This window comes from Carcharodon carcharias, chromosome 22, assembly GCF_017639515.1.
Source record: "Carcharodon carcharias isolate sCarCar2 chromosome 22, sCarCar2.pri, whole genome shotgun sequence".
Classification (NCBI taxonomy): Eukaryota; Metazoa; Chordata; class Chondrichthyes; order Lamniformes; family Lamnidae; genus Carcharodon; species Carcharodon carcharias.
The window spans coordinates 56748596-56775427 of NC_054488.1; the positions used below are offsets into that span (position 1 = coordinate 56748596).

General features: G+C 40.4%; 1 protein-coding gene across 3 annotated transcripts in view; it reads right to left on the bottom strand.

Moving 5' to 3' along the window:
• Positions 1-26832, bottom strand: part of smurf2 (SMAD specific E3 ubiquitin protein ligase 2) — a 218587-nt gene that overhangs the window by 107435 nt on the left and 84320 nt on the right. For 2 of the 3 annotated variants that reach the window (XM_041216960.1, XM_041216962.1), the window contains exons 2-3: positions 26152-26418; positions 3413-3451 (exon numbers count right to left, since the gene is read on the bottom strand). In XM_041216960.1, the coding sequence (XP_041072894.1) occupies positions 3413-3451; positions 26152-26418 (306 nt within the window). The remainder of the gene's footprint in view (positions 1-3412; positions 3452-26151; positions 26419-26832) is intronic. The other variant, XM_041216961.1, reaches the window with a different exon arrangement.

Sequence of the window (26832 nt, forward strand, 5' to 3'; positions counted from 1 at the left end):
GGAGTTTTGCAATTTTATAAGAACAAATTGAAGTGCCAAACATCTGAACTATGCTTTTCTACTTTATAGGTAGGAGCAAACCTACCTGATTCTCATAAATATCATGATTCCTCACCTTCATCTCCTCTCCTGATGGCACGGACTCTCTTGGTGGTGTGGGTTCCATGGGCACTGGTTTCTCGATGATTGCTGAGGCTCAGGTAACCGTTCTTAATAGTGACACTGACAGTGAGCATCAGCAGGTTATTCAACTGAGAACATCTTGCTGATCCCAAGCTAATGTAACTAACATTTCTCTCTCCAATTAAAAGGTCAACTCAATTGGTCTCCAATGTGGTTCATCACTTTCCCACAGTCCCACTCATTAAAAACAGTTTTAAATATTGAGTTTGCTCGTATGTCACAGTCAGATGCGGGTTCAGCAGATAGACAGCAGCGCTCGAGACAAAAGAGTCAATAGACTTGTCCTGTCAGGCTTCTCTTGCATACCTCTGAGCAGACACAGAGATGCCTGGGATAAGATCATGTGTATGTCACCCTCAGCTGAGGAATGGTGTATCCCTGCTAGGATACCTAAAGTTTGAGCAGGTGGAGGGGCAGGGGAAGATGATAAAGCGAATAAAAAGTTCTCGTTCGGTAGTTTGTTTTCAACAATAACCATTAGCAAAACCTTATCTATTGAGCCAATTTCGTTAATTCCTTTCACTATCTCTGCATGTGTTGGATACCAAGCTAAGCTTCAGGCCACAAACTGTAAATTGCAACATATATGTCAAACTGCTGTATAAGGCAGCCCCACTCCTCAGGCCCCAAAAATATGTTTTTGCCTATATTCGGTGTACAGGTTGACACTCCACACCCTGCTCCACCCCCCCATCCCTTTTCAGCCACGACATGCAATACTGACATTAGGAGTAAACCTCAATTTTTCACATCACAGGTACATGTTTTTCTTACTGTTACCTTATAACGGGACACAAGGAATCAAGCAGGCGACACTGAGCATGTAGTGAAGATATGCAACAGTTTAAGATATGCCCACACTTCGCATCATTGCTGATGACATTTCAAAATGATGACCACTCACATGCACACCGGCTGTTCACTTTTATACTTGGTGTATAAGTTGACCCCCTGTTCTTGGAGGGATTTTTTGGGGCTTCAATGGTCAACTTAAATGCTGACATCAACGGTATCTTCTCTATCAATAAGACCAGCTGCTTCCACTTCTATGGTATTGCACATATCCATCCCTGCCTCAGCCCATTTGCTGTTGCAAACATAATCCATGCCTTTGTCCCCTCCAGGTTTGACTATTTCAAAGTTGTCCCATCTTCCACCCTCCATTAATTTAAGTTCCTCTAAAATTCTACCACCCATATCCTAACTTACACCATCCCATTCACCATCACCCTATGTTCACTGCTTTCATCATGCTAGCTATGTTGTTTATTGTCATGCATGAGTAGTGCAAACAACCAAATGAGATGATTTTATTGATCATAAAGAATCATTTATACATCAAACAATGGCATTTCTTCTTACATTTTTTCCTCCAAAAGCATAGTGGCTCCTAGGAAAGTCATACTTCAATTTAACAATTCTCATACTTATGTTCAAATCCCTCCATGGCTTCACTTCTCCCCCATCTCTGTAGCTTCATCTAGCCCCACAACCTTCCAAGAATTCTGGGTTCCTCCAACTGACCTCCTGTGCATCCTTAGTTTCTTTGCTCCATCACTGGCAGCCACGCCTTCATCTACCTTGGCCCTAAACTCCAAAATTCCCTCCCTAAACCTCTGCATCTAACATTTCCTCTTTGGGTGTTAATTTTGTCCGAATACGCTCTTGTGAAGCACCTTGGAGCTTTTACTACATTTTGGTAGTATATAAAGGTTGCTGTATTCTAACCAAACAATGCATCAAAGCTATTCCACCGTTGAACTCAAAGATATTCCTCTTGGATCCCTGTGCCATTTATTCCTACCAATAATGATTATGGGAATTAAGGGCTTCTCATTCCTAGCCATATTGTTTGTTGTCATGCATGAGCAGTACAAACAACCAAATAAACTAGAAGAGGATTTTATTGGTCATAGAGGATCATTTATACAACCAACAACAGAAATCCTTTAGACATTTTTTCTCCAATAGCATACCAGATATTAATTATTTTTTAAACTGCATTGTTCTTTCCCTTTAAATATTCAAATGGAATGCTAACTAGGTAGCATTGGCTTTAACTTAAAAACTATAGAGCCTGATATTTATTCATTGAATGATGGTCAATTAACCTAACGACTTCCAGTAATTGTAACTGATAGTCTTCACACCATGAAGTAAGGCAGATGGGATAGGGTATTCTTTGCTAAATTCCTGATCATCTGAATAATCAGGTGAAATTTTCCTATTGCATTTCATATGATAAATGATAAATCCTTAGACGTTAGAGAGGATGGTATAAGAAGTAGGTTATGTTTGTTTGAGAAATGAGAAGCTTGTACTAATACTTCATTCCAAAATATGCCACTTGGCTCTCTGATTTTGTCCTCTATAGAAATAGATTGGGGTTCCACTAATTGCTTTACTTGGTATGCAACTGAGTTATATAGACTAGGTAGGTCTCAGATTCAACTCTGGTTTGTGCTGCATTAGCAGACACTAACCGGCAACACATTGCTAAAATAGGCACTAAAGTCTATGAGGTGGAATGGATATACAGAAAGCAGCTGGTTGTTATCCAATGACCCCTGCTATGAAGTGCATGTATGAATATTGAATGAATGTAGCAGCGAACTGGGATATGCTGCCCCCACCCCATTCCACCACATATCAATAGTCCACCAATACTCATTATCAAAGATCATACTTGAATGTTAACTAGGTCATGCCCTGCCAGTACCTTTGGAAGCACTTGACAGTGAGCAAGCAGGAGTCACTTATGGTACATGCTTCCAGGAGAGAACTGCTGGTGGTGGTGAGGGCCGGAGTAAACAAGTAAAGACCAGGAAAGGGAAGTAAACAGAAATTGAAAAATATAGTTCCAAGCAAATCTAGGGGCACTATACAGTCTACACATCCACATTAGTACTGGTGAAGTAATTCTGAATAGTTCAGGTGTACCTAAATTCACATTAGAAAATAATTTCTCTGAACATCATTAATTTGGATCAGTTCTTGTAAAGCTATAATGTATGAAATTCATACCACAAAATGTCTTAACTTTCATATATTTGAATATGACTGATGTTATATGTGATGCCATAATTATATCTTTCAGGCAAGTGTTTTTTTCCAAGCCTATTTTAAACCACCCAACAGAATGATATGCAAAAATCTTGAAAGTGCATTACTCTTAGCGTTACTATTGCTAAGATAGTCTCATCTAATAACATGCAGCTGGAATACTTACGGAAGAAGTCTTTCTTCACCAAATTCTTAGCACATAATACTAGAAATTAAAAAAAGGAAAAAAAATTACTTGAAGTCTGAAGCATTTATTTTGATTCCAGTAACTTAATAAAATGTCCAAGTTTGATTAATGTTAAATTTAAACAATGCAACTCATTAGATAGAATCAGTTATAGGTAAATCACCAGTAAAAAAGAATGCCCTTTTACAAATGTTATAACACTGGACGGAAACTATGTAACTGATATATAGTACACTGAAATTAAGTTAAATATATCCCATCTTGAATCACTATTACATCAGTGCCAGCAGAGTCTAGCTACCACAGCTTTGGAAAATCCTGGCTGCGCTTCATAAACTTTTGTGGATACCCTTATAATTTGGAACTATGTTGCATCCATTTAACCATTTCTGTTTAAAATATTTAAGCATTTACTTTAAAATAAAACATCCATTCTCTAATTTGCACAGGAAGAAATAGCAACAATGCACCAATGGGATGTTTATTTAGGTACAACAGTGATCAATTAGACACAAAATACCAACGTCATTCAATTCTGAATCACTCAAAGGATGGGTGTCATGCTTTTAAATTACAAATAATAACTACTGATTATTTGACTATGAGAGCCCCAAATTTCAAATGCGGTTACACCAGCAAGGACTGAGTTTCTGCAGAACCACAGAGAATTCACAAAGCAAAAGTGGCCATCAGAATAGAGATATTAAAACCCTTGTACCTTGATGCAGTGCCATTAAGTGCTGATGTGTACTTCTCCATCCAATGACACCACTCCTGAACATAAACAATCCAACCTCTAGCAAATTGATGTCGATGCATAAACAAGATGTGTCAGTTTTAGAAGGTCAACTCTATTAATTATCTGTTAACCACCGAGTTTCAGTGAATGAGTGCATTTATGCTATGGCGCAAAATAAGGTGATATTGAGAAAGCATTGATCATGGCTCAATCAATTTTTCAGTTTCCATCACCCTAACCAGCCAGGAAGAATTTCTCTCAAGTCCTTAGGATCACAGTGCATTGTGTTAAGTGTTGCAGATATTAAACAGTCTCTTAAAATGTACAGGAGTTCAGGGACTAATGACAATATAAATGTGTGAAAGTGATGTACAGAGATAGCTTGCGTCACTCTTAAAGGGTATGTCGTTAAAAGACATATAAAAATAGATGAATTTAACTTAATTTCACAAGGAGTGCGTCAGTGCTTTTTGTTTTGCTGATCTCAACAGTATACACAAATTCCAGCCCAGGATAATGAAACTCAAAAATAAAGACAGAAAATGCTGGAAAAACTCAGCAGGTCTGACAGCATCTGTGGAGAGACAAACAGAGTTAACGTTTCAAGTCTGTATGACCCTTCTTCAGAGCTCTGAAGACTTGAAACATTTACTCTTGTTTCTCTCTCTAAAGATGTTATCAGACCTGAGTTTTTCCAGCACTTTCCGTTTATATTTCAAATTTCCAGCATTTGCAGTATTTTGCTTTTGTCTTAGTGAAACTCAAAACTCTTTGCATCAAATATAGATGCAAAGAGAATTAATGGAGCTCCAACCAATCTTTTCTTAATCAACATTTCTGACATTTAGCAGGCTTATTCATTTCTTTACAAACACAAAAGCTCAGGACTCATCCATGAGAGATTGCATTAACATTCCACAAATCAGTAATTACTGGTAACTTTGAAAACTCTAGAAAATAAATCAATTTCAATTTATTTGCAATGCTTCAGCATTTCATTAATTTATTATGTCATTATCTTATTACACAGGCTTGACAATTCTTAAATGCTGTGCCTGAACCAAATGGTTAATTAAGCATGGCAGAGAACAAAAACAAAATTCTGACTTAGCATTTTGCATGTAGTTGGATACTGCACCTGTGAGACAAAACTTAAAACATGTTGGGGGTAGATGTACCCTGAGGGAATCCCCAGGTACATGGATAAACTAATTTTAAATAGCACAATGTGTTAGGCTAATTAATTAAATTACATTTTCATAGCCACTGTACAGTGATTTTGCAGCTTGTCTACCTGAGGATGCCAGGGCATATCACTCAAGCCATATAAAACTTGGATCTTAGAGCCAATCTGCAGCTATAGATAAATTGTCCAATCTGTCAAAGAATAATAGCTGGGGTGCTGTGGCAGGAAAAGAAATAACACTGAACTGGAATAAAAATATAAGCACATAAATTCAGTATAAAAATCAAATCCTCTTAAAATTTAGAGCGAATTGTAAGATAAGATATTCTCCCAGTTTATAGTACATCTTATGCAGCTTCATGGTAGTCCAGCCACCAGTTTGATGCTTTCAGAAAAATGTTTTTGGTTTTGCATTGTCTGGTGCTTGTGGGTGGGGTGGTGGCAGCAGGGTTAGCTTATGTATGCCTCGTGAGATGCTTTCCAAAACTTTAGCCACTAGCCAGGTGTCAGATGTGACTATTTGGGAATCCAGATGTAGCTAAACTAAATTTAAAATATGAGTTCTGTTGAAGAGTCATACGGACTCGAAACATTAACTGTGTTCCTCTCCACAGATGCTGTCAGACCTGCTGAGTTTTTCCAGGTATTTTTATTTTTGTTCCAAAATATGAGTAATAGGCAGTTATTGAGTATGCGATGTCAATCATTTACCAAAAAAATCAAGTACATATGTATACATTTTAAATGTTTGTTGATAAAATGCAAGATGAAAAGTAGGGAGCTTTCTTCCTTGGCTACTTATTGCTCATCTTATTAGTAATCTGCTAAAATACATGTAAAAATGCAGGACTTAAACAGCAAGGAAACACTACTAAACATTGTATGGAGATGGACACTCATTGACCAGCTCGAACAATCAAAATATCAAAGTAACCACTTCAGGGAAGCTGCAGAAATCAAACCTAACTCATAACAAGCAACTCCCAACAGAGTACTTCATGGCAAATGACAAACAACATCCAACCATGTCTGGATGGCAAGCAGCAGCAGCATTATATAAGTCAATATTCTGAGTAACCAATCTGATAAAATCAAAATACCACTAACAAATGTTGGACATTAACCTACAAGCTGCACCAAGATATGCTGCTCCTGATAAATTCATTGCAGAGGTCCAAACTTTGAAAGGGAAAGACTGCGTAGCTTTCCATTGAATGATGGTAGATGTTTCAGCAAATATATACCTTCACTATTTTTATTTGTATTGTGTCTGATATTTTCAACTAAAATTAGTGCATGTAGTTAACACACTGCCACTGTAGCCACCATTGTGGCTTGTCAGCAATTTTTATTGGACGTTGGGCCAGTGATACATTGGGGGAAAATTGCAAGAATTTGTTTGATTACTGAATCGATGCAGGGAGGAATTTCCAATTATTTATTTGTAGTTTTTTTTTGCCTTTCCAAGGAATTAACATTTCCAGCATCTGCAGTATTTTGCTTTTATCTTAGCATTTCTAGTAGTTGGTATTTCCAGCAGTTGATAAACATTAATGGCCCAGGTGGTTTAACCTTTCACTTCATATGTATAAATCAAAGAATGTACTCCATATATCCAAGGAAATCTTGTGACAAGAAAACAGCTTAACTCATCTAGTGACGATTAACCAGTGGACCTGATGTTTGATTAGTATTTACAGAAATAGGCCATATGGCCTGATAGGCCCCGAGTTTACACTCCACATTAACCACCTCGCACCCTACTTCATCTAACACCCACAACATACCCTTCTATTCCATTTGTTCTTGCATGTTTATCTAGCATTGTCCAGATATTGGACAAAAGGTGATTTTAACCACCAACTGCCATCAAAATTTAGCTTCAAATTTTGAATACTAATAAATGCTTTGGCTATTTAATCCAATATATCTTTTCCTGCCCTTTTTGATATCTAACAACATTTCTGGATGAACATAATGGTTCCTTCTTTCCGAGGGGTAAGAACACAGGCACCATAAAAGATTTCAAGGCCAGATTCAAAGCTATTTCAAAAGAATTCCCATCTTGTGGCTTACTTTGCAGGACAGTTCTTCCTGCTAATTATTGCATTTCACCATTCCCCTCAGAGATGGTGTACTCTTAACACCAAGCTGGGAGCTATAAAACATATTATTCGTGGGTGGTGTTCAGGCTGTATGAATAGTTCAGTACATCACTGCTACCAAACCAATTTTCACCCAATTTTAAACAGTAATGCAGTACAATGATCCCCTGACAGTCATGTACAGTAGTTCCAGCGATAGAATCCTGTAACCCCAAACCACAAGTGTCGTAAATTTCAATGCCAGTATTGACGTACATTCGAACCTGCTTGGGTGAATTTTGTTTGTTCTCATCATGATAGATACCCAAACACTATTCAAAAGGAAAGAAATTTCTACTTGGGAGGTTGAACAAATTTTTTTTGGAGGAAATGAAGAAGCAGAAATGTGAAGTCAGTGTTCTGTTTTTCTAACATTTTGGTAAACAGGCAAGAAATCGTTATATTTGCCCTTCTTGTATGGGTGTTAGGCAATAAAAACAAAAAGTTAGTTTCACAAACATATCAGTAACTGCTGACTGCAAATCAGTGGAGGCATAGCAATAAGCTGGTAGCACTCATGTTTATGCAAAATAAAGACTCTCACAGAGACAGAATTTAACTGATATGTAGGTAATGATTTTTTTTCCCTAAAAGCTGATGTGTGCCAAGCATTTTGTGCGCTCTTTGTAAGTACTGCTTGATCAAAGGAGCTCAGTTAGGCCTGTATAGTACATTAATAGACTCTCAGATACAAGTGAAGAAAAATGATCTTGGGCACAAAGTCTGGGATAGTTCCTATGAGTCAATTGTATCCTCACGGGAGAAAAAAAAATTAATTTCAGAGATGTTATTATTCAAGATACAACAAATTTAATTCTAAATATCATTCACCAAAACGCCCACATCACCTATTTTCTGAAACCACTACTACATACTGTTTCTGGTGAAAATATGGGACCGAGATGGGGGTTGCTCTGGCTGGAAATTATATACAAAGGTAATGGAATTATTTAAAACATAGTTGACTTTACATAATGTGATACTGCAATGATACAGACTAAAATACAGTAAATCTTAAAACCACATGCACACATGCTGTCAGGATTGGTCAACTGACGCTACTATACCCTAGCCAGGTACATACATGCAAAGTTGATCTGACTCTGGGTTTTATTAAACTAAGGGCCAATTATGCTCCTCTTAAACATTCCTCACTTCGTTCCCTTCATATGCTCGTCTGTGCCACAGAATGACAGAGAATGAACAGTCTTTTACCAGAGCTTTGGCTACTTCTACTCCTAGGCCAACCACCAGGAGGTGTATAAAACCTATAATCTAGCAATCTAGTTCTAAGGCAGAGAAATTGAGATCCACTCGATCAGAGGCGGAACAGAAAAAAATCAAATTTGCATCTTCCCATTCCATGCTGACCATTCACTGCTGGTTCATTTTGTTCCAATTAAATTCAAATCAGGCATAACATTGGACCACTTATTTTTTTAAATTTGTTTTTGGAATATGAGCAACATCTGAGATGTGGGAAATTATGACCTCTGCTAATGGGGTTCCTCTAAAATGGTGCTAGATACAATAACTTCTACAGAATGACTATGTGTACGTCCCAGTCTGGATATATTTGTTGGTTTAACATCTCAATTGAAGGGAAGCGCTTTTGACAATGTAGCATTCCCCCAGTACGACTAGATTGAAGTGTCAGTCAGATGTGCTCAAATGTTAGTGGGGTTTTATCCTACTATTTTCAGACTCCAAGGTAACCATGATGCAAAATCAACTAGGTTGGCACTTCTGTATTCAGCCCATACTATTTCACTCTATTGCCACTCACGTTTTCTCATACTGTCACCCTATTTAATTCTGTTTGTTCACAACATAGTTCTTGACAGAGTTGCAGAAGTGACCTTGTGGAGACCAAGTCTTGTCATTATACTAAGGACACCCTCCATCATGTTGAATCACACTACTATGTTAAAGGGGACAGATTCAGAACAGATCTAGCAGTTCAAAACGGGGCTTCCTAGGATGCTGTGAGTCATCAGCAACCTTAGAATTGTATTCCACTATAATCTGTAACCTCATGGTCCAGAATTTCCCTTCCTCTGCAAGCCAGGGAGCCAACCATGATTCGATGAGGAGAGCATGTCAGGAGCAGCACTAAGCATACCTAAAAATGGATGTGCCAATCTGGCGAAGTTGCATTACAGGACCACATGCATGCAAAACTGCAGAAGCAACATGCTACAGACAGCACTAAGAAATCTCTTAATCACATTAGTTCAAATCGCTGCAGTCCTGCCACATAGTTATGAACTGTGGTAGACAATTAAACAATTAACGGGAGGTGGCAGCTCCGCTAACATTGCCATCCTTAATGGTGACAAAGCCTAACATGAGTACAAAAGATAAAGCTGAAGCGTTTGCAACCATTTTCAGCCAGAAATGACAAGATGATACATCACAGATGCCAGCCTTCCAGCCAATTCGATTCACTCCACAAGACAAAGAAATGACGGAGTGCACTGCACACAACAAAGGCTATGGGCTCTGAAAACATCATGGGTCTAGTGCTGAAGATGTGCTTCAGGACTGGCTGTGCCCCTAGCCAAGCTGATCCAGTGCTACAACACTGGAATCTACCCAATAATTTGAAAAGTTGTTCAAGTCAGTTCTATGCACAAAAAGGAGCTGCAAATGTAACTGAACAAATCGGTGAACATCCACACTTCTGGCTTTATGATGGAGGAAAGATCACTGATGAAGCAGCTGAAGATTGTTGGGCCTAGCACACTGCCCTGCACCAATGTCCTGAGGCTGAGATGATTGGTCTCCAACAATCAGAACAATCTTCCCTTGTGCTAACTATGACGCCAACCAGTGGAGAGTTTTTCACTTGATTCCAATTTTACTAGAGCTCCCTGATGCCACACTAGGTCAAATGTTCTCGATGTCCAGGGCAGTCGCTCTCAACTCATGAATTTTGCCCTTTTGTCCATGTTTGGACCAAGGCTGTAATGAGGTCTGAAGCCATGGCAGAACCTAAACTGAGCATTGTTGAGCAAGTTATTGCTGAGTAAACGCAGCTTGATGGCACGATTGAGGTTACCTCCCATTCACTTTGCTGAGGATTGATGGGATGGTAATTAGCTGGATTAGATTTGTCTTTTTGTGAACAGGACACGTCAGCACAATTTTATACATTGTCAGGTAGATGCCAGTGTTGGAGATAAAGAAGCTAAGCACCATCCAGAACAAAGCAGCCCACTTGACTGGAAACCCATCCAATGCCCTAAACTGAGACTCCCTCCACCACCAGCATAGCATGGCTGCAATGTAGACCCTCTAAAAGGTGCACTGGAGAAATGTTATAAGTCTCCTTTGATAGAACCTTCAAAATAGATGGGAACAGCACCACACGGAAGTTCCCCTCCAAGTCACTCACCATCCTGACTTGGAACTATATCTCTGTTCCTTCACTGGCGCTGGATCAAAATCCTGGAACTACTGCAGCAGTCCAAGAAGGCAGCTCACGACCAACTTCTCAAGGGCAACTAGGGATGAGCAATAAATACTGGCACAGCCAGTTAAGCCCACATCCTGTGAATGAATTAAAAAAAAAACCCCCATAGCCTCCACTGCCTAGAAGAACAAAGGCAGCAGGCACTTGGAAACACCACCACCGCTAAGTTTCCTTCCAAGCCACACACAATCCTGACCTGGAAATATATCGCCATTCCTTCACTGTCAATGGGTCAAAATCCTGGAATTCCTTCCCTAACAGCACTCTGGGTGTATCTGCACCACATGGGCTGCCGTGGTTCAACAAGCCAGCTCACCACTACCTTCTCAAGAATCAATTAAGGATGAGCAATAAATGCAGGCATTGTAAGTAATGTCCACATCCCATGAACAAATGAAACAAAGATATGCAGGACTTCTGCTCTAAAGATGCAACAGTCCTTATGACTCAATCCAGTTACAGTTGTGAAAATTAAAGAAACAGAATTTACTGATTAACGTGATTTTATAGCAAAGAAAACACTACACACACTACCAAAGAATAGCTCAAAGCACACAATTTAATCTGAAAATCACACTTGTTTCTTCTTTTCCCCCTAGGATAGTTCATAGTCATATTAAACAGACACTTCAAAATTAATTCATTAGTTAGTTATGAAACGTAGTCACGGTCACATTGATGTCCCGTGGCTGTGATCAGGTGCTATATTAATGAACGTTCTCTCTTTATATTTGCAAAACTGGTTTCACTTTGATGCCACATCTTCAAGTCAAACTCAATTCTATCCTGACAGCAATTTTTTTGAAACTTTTTTTAAGAAGTGGTGAAACACAAACTGTTGTCAAGGTCGATCACTTGATTATAAGCCTGCCCTGGATAATGCAGCAAGAAAGCAACAGTTTGAATTCTTGTACTGGAAAAGTCGGTACACTATCAGCAGAATATTATGCACAGCTTTCTCTCTTCTTTAAGAGCACTTGGAAGAAGTACAATATTTTACAGTGAATACTCAAACAGCTCAAGGTAATAACAAACTACTTGCACAAATGGCAATGTATCAACTCAGGTTCTGAAAAGGTAATAAATCCTCATTTCGTAAACTTCAACAAACTCCATATGAAAGGCAGCTGCATCGCTTTATGCTACAATCAAATTCTTTACATGCTGGACTGTAAATTCCATTGTCTTTCCTTGAAGCTGAATTCCTTTCTCCTCATTTTGATTGTCAAAATATTCAACAGAAGAAAAAAATTATTTTAAGCGCTCAGTGCTTTTTTTTTAATATTCATTAATGATTCTGACCACATTCTTCTTACATAAGTCATTGTAAATCGACACCATTATTAAAAACTTAAAAACTTTATTTGTCAAGCAACATTTCTAACTGTCATAATGCACCATCTTCTGGGTATGATGGGCCCTTCGGCTTCTGTCAATCATGTTTCTCTCGATATGGCTCAATAACCCAAAAAGAATGAATTAGGAAAGCACATTCTCAGATTATCTAGCTCCAGAAGCACCATGGTAGATGCCTTCTGCAGCACTGCACCACTGTGTTACCATATGTGCAAAATGAAAAAGATTACTACTCCATGGAACAGAACATTGGAACTCAAAGAATGTTGTACAATTCTTCTCACAATTTACAGTATTTGCATTGTCAATTGCCAAAACTTCAGCTATCTCTACAACCCATCGTTGTCAAGGGATACTTTGGACTCCAGGTTTCAAACCATGTGTTCTTATGACAGAAGGATTCAAAACTGAAGCTCTTCTTGGATACATTTCACCCCAAAAAGTCACCGTACACTGTATCGTGCCACAAAACAGCTTTTGAAAGTGTCTTTGCATTAATAGTTTACAGTAATTACCAAGTGACTTTAAACAAGTTCTAGGATTAAAATTGATAGCCAAATACTTGGTCATCTGTCAAAGGCCTTGAATTATTTTGGCCATGAGTGACACTACCTTTGCCAAAATGTGCCATGGTGGGAGAACAGAAGAGTGAAAATTATATCTGGCGTACACAACTTTTGGCAACTTACAAAAAAGATTGGTTACAATGGTGGCAAAAAAGGGGTAGAATCATGCACTCATTTAACCGCTGCTACTCAGAAATAACTTGGGTACAAATAGAAGTTGCAGGGCTGCTACTTGGGCAAATCCTGAAATAAAAATGTTTGAAACTATTCAGCAAAATAGTTTTTGTAACTTGCAGGTCTATTTTAACTGCAGGTGCTTTAGACTATCCTAACCCACCCAAAGCAATGATTTGTAATATGTGTGCCCCATTCAGGAAAGGCAATTTTATACAGACTATTTTTTTTGAAAAATATACTTTATTCATAAAATATCTGGAAGAAGATTCCAAAACATTTCAAAATCACAATCACAAAAGTACAATCAGATTCGACTTTTACACATGGATCACAAGGTGCATCAATACAATCAATGAATATTATAATTATTTCAATATAGACAATCAGACAATGGTATTGGATTTATCAACATACAGCATGTTGCACTCTGAGGTGCGTCAATACATTTATAATACAATTAGTATTCAATGCATACATTCATTTTGAGCTGCACAGCCCGAGGGGCTCTCAATAGTTCCCAGCCCCTCGGTGCACTGTGGCAAAAAGGTCTTAGACAGCGACCTTCCCCATTGCGCCTTTGCAACAGCTGCCCCAAGCTTTAGTGCGTCCCTCAGCACTTAGTCCTGGACTTTGGAATGTGCCAGTCTGCAACACTCGGTCGGGGACAGCTCTTTGCGCTGGAAGACCAACAAGTTTCGGGCAGACCAAAGAGCGCCTTTCATTGAGTTGATGATCCTCCAGCTGCAGTTGATGTTTGTCTCGGTGTGTGTGTCCCTGGGAACAGCCCGTAGAGCACAGAGTCCTGTGTCACAGAACTGCTCGGGATGAACCTCGACAGAAACCACTGCATCTCTCTCCAGACCTTCTTTGCAAAGGCACAATCCACAAGGAGGTGAACAACTGTCTCGTCACCACCACAGCCACCTCGAGGGCAACGTGCAGAGGGGGTGAGACTCCTGGCATGTAGGAAGGATCTGACGGGGAGGACCTTTCTCACCACCAGCCAAGCTACGTCTTGGTGCTTGTTGGAAAGTTCTGGCGATGAGGCATTCTGCCAAATGATTGACAGTCTGGTCAGGGAACCATCCCACAGGATCCACCCTCCTTTTCCCTCAGGGCCTCTAAGACGTTATGTGCCGACCACTGCCTGATGGACTTGTGGTCAAAGGTGCTTCTCTGCATAAATTTTTCCACCAGGGACAGGTGGTACGGCACGGTCCAGCTACTTGGAGCATTCCGTGGGAGCGTGGCCAGACCCATCCTTCGCAACACCAGGGACAGGTAGAACCTCAGCACGTAGTGACACTTGGTGTTTGCGTACTGAGAGTCTACGCACAGCTTGATGCAGTCACACACAAAGGTGGCCATCAGTATGAGGGCGATGTTAGGCACGTTTTTTCCCCCTTTATCTAGCGGCTTATACATTGCATCCCTACGGACACGATCCATTTTCGACCTCCAGATAAAGCGAAAGATGGCTCAGGTGATCGCCATTGCACAGGAGTCTGGAATGGGCCAGACCTGCGCCACGTACAGCAACAGCGAGAGTGCCTCACACCTGATGACCAGGTTCTTACCTGCAATGGAGAGGGAGTGTCGCTCCCACATGCCCAGTTTTCTTTTCACCACAGACACTCGCTCCTTCCAGTTTCTAACGCATGCCCTGATCCCTCCGAACCATATCCCCAGCACCTTCAGGCCGTCAGCCCTGACGGTGAAGGGGACAAAGGATCGGTCAGCCCAGTTCCCAAAGAACATGGCCTCGCTCTTCCCACGATTTACCTTGGCTCCCAAGGCCAGTTCGAACTGGTCGCAGATGTGGATCAGTCAGCGGATCCGAGCAGAAGACGGCAACATCATCCATGTACAGAAAGAGAATAATCATGTAGGTATCAACTTCAAATGGGTAGATTGTCTCAGAGAAACAGTCCACTGCACACCCCCCACCCTGCATTTTAAAAGTGAATGTGAAGGATCCTGAATGATTTTTAAAAGGAACAATTCAGAGCACCTTGCTTATAAAACTTAAAATGTATGAAATTAATTCTGGTGTAAGCTATTCTGCAATTCTCAAACGATGAACAAACAAACCACAATAGTTTGTTTTTACATATTACTTATTTGCATGCTCCCAATGAAAATGATCTTAGTGTCATTTCTGTTATCACTCCATGTCAAAGATGTGGTTATAATTGTTAAAAATTAAGTTTCTATGTAGACATGCTTACTATGCAACAGACATGCTCAATGTTTTTTTAAGTTGCAATTTCACGGATTTGTTTATTCATGAACTTTAGCACTCAAATTCGAGTCTAAATGCAAGATTGGTGTGATGGCTGCTTTACAACAGTGAACTTGGAAACCAGAGCTCTAATTGCAATTTTAACTGATATTTGCCTGTCTCTGCTTGGCTGTGCCGATGGAAAAGTTGCTTTACGTAGTGAACCAGATAAATGTTGCAACTTAATCAACCACTGAAGTAGTAAATAATAAGGAAATACTCAGCAGGTCTGGCAACATCGGCGGAGAAGAAATGAGTTGACGTTGCGAGTCCTCATGACCCTTCAACAGAACTGAAGTTCTGTTGAAGGCTCATGAGGACTCGAAACGTCAACTCTTTTCTTCTCCGCCGATGCTGCCAGACCTGCTGAGTTTTTCCAGATAATTCTGTTTTTGTTTTGGATTTCCAGCATCCGCAGTTTTTTTGTTTTTATATTAGTAAATAATAAGTGTGCAAATCCCCAGAAGAGAACAGATTTCATCAGGAAATCTTGGTTTGTGAAACTCTTTTCATTCTTAATACTTAAAATACATGAATCCTGCACAAGATGTTCACAAACTATTTATCACTTCAGTATCTGACTAAAAACAGCCAAGACTGCTGAATCTTTTCATGGTCCACTTTTAATGGTTTTCACTGAGCTGTAACCAACCCTTGCAAACGTGAACCAACAACTTAGAAGGCCTACAAGAAAAAAAAGTGGCAAACTTTATAGTCTAATCTACTCAATAAAATTTCATCTTTTAAAAAGAAGGAAGAGGAGAACCACACAGTTTAAATCATCATTTTCCCATGAATTATACAAATTGCACATTAATCTCCAGTCTGTTTTTCATTAAACTGCAACACAATAGTCAAAATTCTAAACCCCTCCCCAATCAGAAAATTAAGCATTCAGTCATTGATTGAAAGAGGTTATTTCAAACTAATGAGTTTTCTGCATCAATTTATGCAAAACACAGACGATAGCCTGCATTCCTTGGCTGCTGCTTTAACTTACTCCCCCACTGCTTATGTACTATTTTTAGTGTTATTAGTCAAATGCCCAAGCCTTTTATATATTACAACATCGTTATATGAATATACAAACAGATTCCGAAAAGTCAGAAAATTCCATGGCTTATTTTGCAACATTTGAAAAAGTTAAGCTACTTAACAACCATCTGCAGATAAGTATTTACCATTAACCCCTACTGCATTTTGCAGAGAGTCTAGCCTATACTTTTGCACAAAAAAGCAGCCCTTACGTAAAATGAGAGAATCATACAACACATTGCAGGCCATTCGGCCCATTGTGCCTGTGCCAGCCACTTGAAAGAGCTACCCAATTGGATCCACTCACTCACTCTTTCTCAATAGCCCTAGTGAAAAAAAATCATTAAGTGCCATGAAACTTTACAAAGTGCAAATTTATAACAATTGAAATCAAATTGAAAAGTATCCATTGTGTTTCTGATCATCTCTTGAGCTGCAACAGACAAGCAGAATAGGTAGAAAAGACAATTTCCCACATGCACACAAAAATAATGATCAACTCATTTGATCAACATCAACTCATTTCTTGCACCTTCCAGTACACACTTAGTGTGCTAGAGGCCTCGAAGCCATTTGTTTATATGTCAAAAATCTCAGCCAGCAATAAGTATGTAATTGATGGAGTGGGAGAACTTAAAAAGGAAAGAAGAGTGCATTGGAAAATGGGGAAAGAGGAAAGGTGCAGAAACAACAGCAAGTTCCTACAACTTCAGAGATTTTTGCACAAGACATTTATTCGCATAGGCTTATGGTATTCTGGAACCAGTTTCTTCACATGTTGCAAAACCTTGCAACAGAAGTACTTCAGTGACCCATCATAATTGACACCAAGAGATGTACATTATTCTATTGTCATAAACTTAATTGATATTATGGAAGAGTGCATTTAACACTACTTCTTTCTTTTCCTATCAAAAAGTAGGTGGTGGCTCAAATGAGTCATAGAGAGAGGCAACCCAAAGCTTGGAGAGAGTAGATTTTAAGCAACGTCTTAATGGAGGACTAGATGCAGCTAAGCCAGGTGGGTTTTGATAAGGAATTCCAGAGTGTGGGCCCAGCTGTCTGAAAGCAAATGTTAGGTGGCGGCGTGGAACACTGCAGCAAGGCAAGAATAGGAGAATGGTAAGTTTGGTGGGGGCAGGGTGAAGGGCTGGGGAAGGTTACAGACAATGTTTCAGCAATGCTGGGCCATTAAGGGGCTGAAGGTCAAGGTTGAGAATTTAAATTTGTGGTGTTGGGGGAACAGGAGCGCATGTAGGTCAGCAAAAATGGGCTGATGGGTGAGCAGGACATGGTGCAGGATATGATATGGTCAACAGTTTTGATGAGCTCTGGTTCCAAGAGTTGGAAGATGGGATAAAAGCAAAAAAACTGCGGATGCTGGAAATCCAAAGCAAAAACAAAAATACCTGGGAAAACTCAGCAGGTCTGACAGCGTCTGCGGAGAGGAATACAGTTAACGTTTCGAGTCAGTGTGACTTTTCACCATAACAGAGCAATGGAATGGTGTAGTCTGAAAATGATAGTCATGGATGAGAGATGAGTTGATTTAAGGGTAGAGGGGCAAATTAAAGATGGAAGCATAGTTTTTGTGATGGAGAGAACTGAGAACGAGAAAATCTTTTGAGCTTGAATATAAAACCAAAATTGCAAACATTGTTTATCATAGTGTTCTTCTGTAGTTGGATTAAGGTACCTTCCTCAGAAAGGATAGGGTGACCTGCACTCTATTTGGCTGTGTAAAGTTTGGGCAAGTATCTTTGATGCCAAAACAGGAAGCATTCTATATTTAATCCACATACAATGAGTAAAAACCAACAAAAACGTAAATGGTGAATGCACTGATTTCTGTCTGAAGACAGTGACCATAAAGATTTACAATGAAACAGACCTCTGTGTAATTCTAGATTGATGGTTTTATGTCATCAAAACTTGGAAATCTGAAAAACATTTCCACACCTTGAACATGAGACAAATGTTATAATAAGCATTCCTGAAATTCTTACCATTAAGGGTCCATGCATAAATGTTTTTGTCTAAGCCACCTGCAAATCAGAACAGCACCCATTTGATTACGATCATTTGAATATTTTGGGATGCTTTGAAATAAAAATAGCAATTTCATATTATGAGTTTTTATCCTGAAACAAATATATAGGATACACACGGCTAGCAGAAAAGATAAAGTGTCTCCACAACTAGAGATAACTATGATTAAGGGGCTTGATAGCAGGTTATAAACAAAGTCCCGTAATTGAGCAGCTTCAGCCTAACCTGAACTCTCATTCTATCTGATCACTTGTATTATATCATGTTTGTAAAGCATCAGTTCTGAAATCACAAAGTTCACCAAATCATGAAAAAGAACAAGTTTTCAGAGACTAACTGAAGCTGCTTTTGGGCTAATCTTGTGCCACTCAGTCCTGATTTCTGTGCAGCTTGTGGCAAGCATACATCTTATGGATTAGTAAAGGCCAGTAGCCAGGAAAGCTCTCTGCTTAAATGGGGTTTTCTCTGCTGCCACCAATCAAAATACCCCAGTAAATGCACTGTTCAGACTGTAGCTTGATCTCTAGTAAGAATGAGTGCATGCAGATGTCACTGCTTTTTTTGTCCCACTCACCTCTCTGGACTTTAAATGACATGTACTAGTGCCTTAAACAAAAACAAAAAATGCTGGAAAAACTCAGCTGGTCTAACAGCATCTGTGGAGAGGAAAACAGAGTTAATGCTTCAAGTCTGTAAAACCCTTCTTCAGAGCTGAAGAGAAGTGGAAATGTGATGAAATTTATACTGTTTAAGGAGGGTGGAGCAGGTGAAGCTGGATAGAAGGCCAGCGATAGGTGGGGGCAAAGGAGAGAATGACAAAGATGTCATGAACAAAAGGGCAAAGGGGGTGTTAATGGTATTGGCAGTGGCATGTAGGTGAGAAAGCAGAATGTGATAATAGCAGGACAAGCACAAGCACTATGAAAAGAACAAGATGAACAAGTGACAGGTGGCCCTTGTGGGGGTGCGATGGGGGGAGGGGACAGTGCTGGGGGGAAAAAAGATTGAAAATAGAATAAAAGGTGGGGATAAAACAATGAATGAATAAAAATGAAAATAAACAGAAGTGAAAATAAGTGGATAAAAAATAAAAATTGACAAATAAAAATGAGTATGGAAAAGGGGGGGTTAAAGTGGAGGCGAGAGTTAATGATCTGAAGTTGTTGAACTCAATTTCAAGACCAGAAGGCTGTAAAGTGCCTAATTGGAAGATGAGGTGCTGTTCCTCCAGTTTGCGTTGGGCTTTAGTGGAACACTGCAGTAGGCCAAGGACGGACATGCGGGCATGAGAGCGGGATGGTGTGTTGAAATGGCAAGCGACAGGAAGGTCTGGGTCATACTTACGGACAGACCAAAGGTGTTCTGCAAAGCGGTCACCCAGTCCACGTTTGGTCTCTCCAATGTAGAGGAGACCGCATTGGGAGCAGTGATGTTGTTAGACCTGCTGAGTTTTTCCAGTATTTTCTGTTTTTGTTTCAGATTTCCAGCATCCGCAGTATTTGGATTTTATCTTTTGTACTAGTACTTTGTCTGCCTAAATTCGTTTCTCTCATAGGCCAGGGCGTAGCAAAGTTCTCCCATGTTTACGCTTGCACTTCAGACATGGCCTTTGAAGAGATTGGTTTGAAATTAAATGTGGCATTTATGCACATTCATGATTCAGACTGGTTTAGTCTGTAGGCACAAATGAAGAGTAACACACTTAAGCCTCACTAACATTACCTAATCTTCAAGATAAAACGAGATTAAGTTCATCAGCATATTGAATAAGTAGTAGCATCAGCTTCCCCGATATTCATTTGTTTAACACTAGTGTGTCACTGTCACAATGCAGTGAGGGAAGAGGAAAAGAGGGTGTTTCAAAACAATGTTCTGATAAATTAGTATATTTTGTAATCTCATCGGAGACTCTAGAAGGAATACTACAATTGATCCTAGCACACCTTGCATGCAGAGTGAGTGAGGAATTCATTTAGGATTCCCTCTTCTGATTACTAAAGCCCTGCTAGAAAAACACAATGGCGATGACTCAGGACAAAATCAAGCTCAGCCACCATGTTGCCAATCAATATCAAGGTTCACTCATCAAAAGACATGGGAAGTTGCATAATTTCTAAGCAAAGGTACCTATAGTAAGAATTTGACATCTTCTGGGGAAGACATCATTGCACAAGAGCAGCCACTGCTCGTGACTGGCAAATTGTTGGCAATTATATTTTGCAAGTTTACACCCTCCTGTAAACTTAGTTAGGTAGTTTCACTGCCCACTCTTTTCACTTAGAACCTTACAAGCTCACAGATGTCTGGACTAGATTGAAACCATCCAGTTAGCTGTCTTTGCTGGATCTATTGCCCTCCAAGCCAAACCTCACCTTTCCCTCACATGAAATCACTCTGTTGTAGCTGTGAAATTGCGTCACTCTCAAGTCTCACCATCTTACGTAATGCTCTTCCTTGACCCCTCTTGCCCATGAGACCCACCTCTCATTCTCCAGAGACCATTCTAAGTTGTCAACCATTCAACAGCCCTTGTTGTCCCCATCTTAACTGGCAAAACAAATTGTTCCTTTTGCTTGGAGACTGTCTCTGTCCTTAAAAAGAAATTCATTCTCAACCCTTATGTCCTTGAAAACTACTGCCTCATCTTCAATCATTTCCCTTTACAAAGATACTGAATTTTGTTACCTCCCAAATCCATGCCCACCTTTCCTGTAATTACATGTTTGATTTTCTCTAATCAGCTTTCCACCGCTGCCACAGCATCAACTAAGTTTGCACATGATATCCTCTGTGACTATGACAATGGCACATTACCTTTCCTCAGTCTCTCTGCAGTCTTTGGCACAGTAAACCATACCATCTTGCAACAATTATTTTCTTAAGAGTCGTCCATCTCTGTAGGACCGTCCTCACTTGGTTCCACTCTTAGTGATGCATTTGCACAGACAGCATCTCCAGCAATGGATTTCCTTCCCATCCCAAGGATCTGAAGACTACTGAGGATCAACCCTTGGTCCCTTCACTTCCTGCTGCCCTTGGTGACATTATCCAAAGACATAGGCTCAGCTACTTATGACAACATACAGTTTTGGCCCTCTAGCACTTCTCTTTACTACTTCACCTATTTTTCATTGTCAGACTTGTCCAACATATACTTCCACCTCCCACTAAACAATAGGAACCCATCGCCTTTGACCTCCATCACAAACTCTCTTCTTATCATCAGTCACAACCCATTCCCAATCACCTTATCAGATTGAACCAGATTGTTCGCAGCCTTGAAATCTTATTCAAGCCTGAACTGAACTTCCAACTCTATAACCTCTCCATCATAAAAACCACCTACTTCAACCTCCGCAACATGGCCTGTCTCTGTTGCTATTTCAGTCCATCTGCCGCTGAAACTCTCCTCCATGCCGATGTCATTTCTAGATGCAACTATTTGTCAGCCTCCATTCTTACCTCATCCAAGATAATGTTGCCTGTATTCTATTCTACAAGTCCTGTCCACTAACCTGTAATGAAGAGACAGGGAACCAGGAGTCAAGTTTAAAATTTTCATCTTCGTCTTTAAACTCATGTCTTGACCTTTGTTTCTTTTTGATACTTTCTCCAGCCCTACAGCTGTAAACCCGACATTGAGCCCCAAACCTTGCATTCCTTTGACTCTGGCCTCTTAAGTATTCCTCCACTCCATTCATTCCACCTAGTTACAGCAGTGCTTCCAATCACCTAGACACACACTCTAAAATACCCTGCCGAAAACACTCCACCTCACCACTTCCCTGCCTTCCTTTAAGACCCTCTTTAAATCTCAGACATTTGACTACTCTTTAGAGGTCATCCTTCACAACATGCCTGCATTTTCTTCATATTTTGCCCTTCTGAAGTATCTTGAGATTTGTTTACATTGAACTGTTATGGCTCTGTTCAGTTATTAGATCACAGAATCACAGTGCAGAAGAGGCCCTTCAGCCCATCGAGTCTGCACCAACACTTGAGAAACACCTGACCTACCTACCTAATCCGATTTACCAGCACTTGGCCCACAGCCTTGAATGTTATGACGTACCAAGTGTTCATCTAGGTACTTTTTAAAGGATGAGGCAACCAGCCTTCATCACCCTCCCAGGCAGGGGAATCCAGACCGTCACCACCCTCTGGGTAAAAAAGTTTTTCCTCACATCCCCCTTAAACGTCCCGCCCCTCACCTTGAACTTATGCCCTCTTGTGACTGACCCTTCAACGAAGGGGAACAGCTGCTCCTTATCCACCTTGTCCATACCCCTCAATCTTGTACAGCTCAATCAGGTCGCCCCTCAGTCTTCTCTGCTCCAATGAAAATAACCCAAGTCTATCCAACCTCTCTTCATAACTTAAGTGTTTAATCCCAGGCAACATCCTGGTGAATCTCCTCTGCACCCCCTCCAGTGCAATCACATCCTTCCTATAATGTGGTGACCAGAACTGCACACACTACTCCAGCTGTGGCCTCACCAAAGTTCTATACAACTCCAACATGACTTCCCTACTTTTGCAATCTATGCCTCAATTGATAAAGGCAAGTGTCCCATATGCCTTTTTCACCACCCCACTAACATGCCCCTCCCCCTTCAGAGATCTTTGGACACACATGCCAAGGTCCCTTTGTTCCTCAGAACTTCTTAGTGTCATGCCATTCATTGAATATTTCCTTGTCAAATTACTGCTTCCAAAGTGTATGACCTCTCACCTTTCAGGGTTAAATTCCATCTGCCACTTATCTGCCCATTTGACCATCCAGTCTATATCTTCCTGTAGCCCAAGACACTCAACAACCCGGCCAATCTTTGTGTCATCTGCAAACTTACTAATCCTACCCCCCACATAGTCATCTGTGTCGTTTATGTAAATGACAAATAATAGGGGACCCAGCACAGATCCCTGTGGTACGCCACTGGACACTGGCTTCCATTCACTAAAGCATCCTTCTGTCATCACCTTCTGCCTCCTACAACTAAGCCAATTTTGAATCCACCTTATCAAATTACCCTATACCCCATGTGCATTTGCCTTCTTTATAAGTCTCCCAAGTGGGACCTGGTCAAAGGCTTTGTTGAAATCCACATAAACTACATCAACTGTACTACCCTCATCTACACACCTGGTCACCTCCTCAAAAAATTCAATCAAATTTGTTAGGCATGACCTCCCTCTGACAAAGCCATGCTGACTATCCCTGATCAAACCTTGCCTCTCCAAGTGGACATAGATCCTCTCCTTCAGAACTTTCTCCAATAGTTTCCCTACCAATGACATGAGACTCATTGGCCTGTAGTTCCCTGGCTTATCTCTACAACCCTTCCTAAATAGAGGAACCACATTACCTGTTCTCCAGTCCTCTGGCACCGCCCCCGTGGCCAGAGAGGAATTAAAAATTTGGGTCAGAGCTGCTGCATCTCCTCCCTTGCCTCCCTCAGCAGTCTGGGACACAATTCATCCGGACCTGGATATTTGTCCACTTTTAAGCCTGCAAGCACCTCCATTACCTTGTCACTCCCTACATCAATTTGCTTAAGAACCTCACAGTCTCTCTACCCGAGTTCGATACCTTCATCCTTATTCTCTTGGGTGAAGACGGATGTGAAGTATTCATTCAACACTCTAGCGATGTCCTCTGGCTCCACCCATAGATTGCCCCCTTGGTCCCTAATGGGCCCTGCTCTTTCCCTGGTTATCCTCTTCCCATTGATATACTTATAGAACATCTTGGTATTTTCCCTACTTTTACCAGCCAGAGCTTTCTCATATCCCCTCTTTGCTCTCCTAATTGCTTTCTTAAGCTCCATCCTTCACTTTCTGTACTGCTCTGCTGATTTGCTTCCCTTGTGCCTGCTAAAAGCCTCTTTTTTCCTTCTCATTGTAACCTGAATACCTCTGGTCATCCATGGTTCTCTGGGCTTGTTATTCCTTCCTATCACACTAGAGGGAACATTTTGAGCCTGTACCCTCTCCATTTCCTTTTTGAACACCCCCACTGTTCCTCAGTAGATTTCCCCACAAGTAACTGTTCCCAGTCTACCTTGGCCAGATCCTGCCTTATTTTACTAAAATCCACTCTCCCCCAACCCAAAACATTTTTTTGCAACTTGTTGATTTCTTTGTCCATAACAAACTTAAACTGTACCATGTTGTGGTCGCTATTGCTAAAATGCTCGCCCACCATCACCTCAACCATCTGTCCGGCTTCATTCCCCAGAATTAGGTCCAGCACTGCACCATCCCTTGTTGGACCCTCTACATATTGACCTAAAAAGTTGTCCTGTACACATTTCAAGAAATCCACTCCATCCAAGCCCTTAACACTATGTCTATCCCAATTAATGTTGGGAAAGTTGAAATCACCTAATAATCACCCTATTGTTATTGTTTTTACACACCTCCACAAACTGTGCACATACTTGCTCCTCAATTTCCCGCTGACTATCTGGGGGGTCTATAATAAACACCTAACAACGTGGCTGCCCCTTTTTTATTCCTGAACTCTACCCACAAAGCTTCATTCGATGCCCCTTCCAAGATATCATCTCTCCTTAACTAACAATGCAACGCCTCCTCCTCTTTCACCTGAAGATTCTATATCCTGGAATATTGAGCTGCCAATCCTGTCCTTCCCTCAACCACGTCTCAGTGATGGCTACTATATCATAATTCCACGTGTCAATCCTCACCCTTAACTCATCCGTTTTACCTGTAATCTAATTTTCCTCACTCTCATCCACCATAGTTCTGACTACATTATGTAATGATGTGAAAGTTCATTATTTAATACCAAACCATAAACTATGAATAGACTAGACAAAAGCAATGTCAGATATTAGCAGTTTATTCAGCTCCTTTTGCTGAATCTAAATTAAGACTATATTTTCAGCAAAATGTTCATGGTAATGAAGTCCATGAAGGTCCTGGTCTGTGAAAGATTTAACTTTTACTCAGACTAGATTGACAAATTTAAAAAGCCAAACATGTGTTATATTCTCAAAATAAAGCAGTTAAATATCCTAAATTTTGTGTAAAATGTGCCAGAAGTAAAATTGGAAGCTGCTAAATTTTCATTCAAAAATCACATTTCTCACGCAGCAAAATCCTCAATATGGCCAACAATAGTTGATTTAATTAAAATGCCCTTTTGAAGGATACTTGATTAACATTTTGCCAAAATATAGGTGGAAATTTACCACAACCTCTCATTTATTGCCTCCACTCCTGAAGATGTTAATTGACTAAGCGATGGGTGGACTCAAGTAACTCTGCAAAATTCTCGTAAAAGCTTGAAATTTCCAACATAGCAACTATACTTTGACAGAATACAGTTCACAGATATGGTGAAATTACTGATTTCGTATGTCAAATCATGGGAAGGGGTTTAACAGGTCATATACTTCCCACTTCACCCTAATGAACTCTTGCACAAGTTCCAGTGCATGTTCAGAGCAGATCCGGGAGAATCATTGAAACAGGCATTTCTTGGCCCACTGCACTCCAGGAATAAGAGCATGAACAAAAGATCACTTTGTCCCATTTTTTCATGTCACATCAACAGGTCACAACTTGGGCATAAAACTGCACAGCACATTTTATTTTTAATTTATTCACAGGATGTGGGTTTTCACTGGCAAAGCCAGCATTATTGCCCATGTCTAGCTGCCCCTCAAGCAGATGGTGAATTACCTTCTTGAACTTCTGTAGTCAGTGTAGTGAAAGTGCTCGCATAGTGCGTTAGGTAAGGAGTTCCAGGATTTTGCTCCAACAGTAATAACTGGTCTATATTGAAGTCTGGCTGGTGCGTGACTTGAAGGGGAACTTGAAAGTGGTGGTATTCCCATGTACCTGCTGCTCTTGTCCTTTTAAGTAATAGAGGTTGCAGATCTGGAAGGCGGTATCGAAAAATCCTTGACGAGTTGCTGCAGTCCATCTTGCAGATGGTGCACACTGCAGCTGGAAGTGGAGAAAGTGAATGTTTAAGCTGGTAGGTGGGGTGCCAATCAAGAGAGCTACTTTGTCCTGGATGGTGTTAAATTAAGAGCAGTTGGAGCTGCATCCATCAAGGCAAGTAGTCAATATTCCATCACACTCCTGACTTACGCTTTGTGGATGGTGAAAAGTTTTGCAGAATCCAGATGCATTCCTTGGAGAATACCCAGCCTCTGACTTCTTTTTTTAGTCATAGTATTTATGCGGCCCATCCAATTAAGTTTCTGGGTAATGGTGACCACCCCGCCAGATGTTAATCATAACATTCTATTATGATGGTACTGTCTTTGAATGTCAAGGGAAGGGGATTAGACATTTTCCCTGCTGGAGGTGGTCATTGCCTGGCAATTGTGTAGCATGAATATTACTTGTCACACA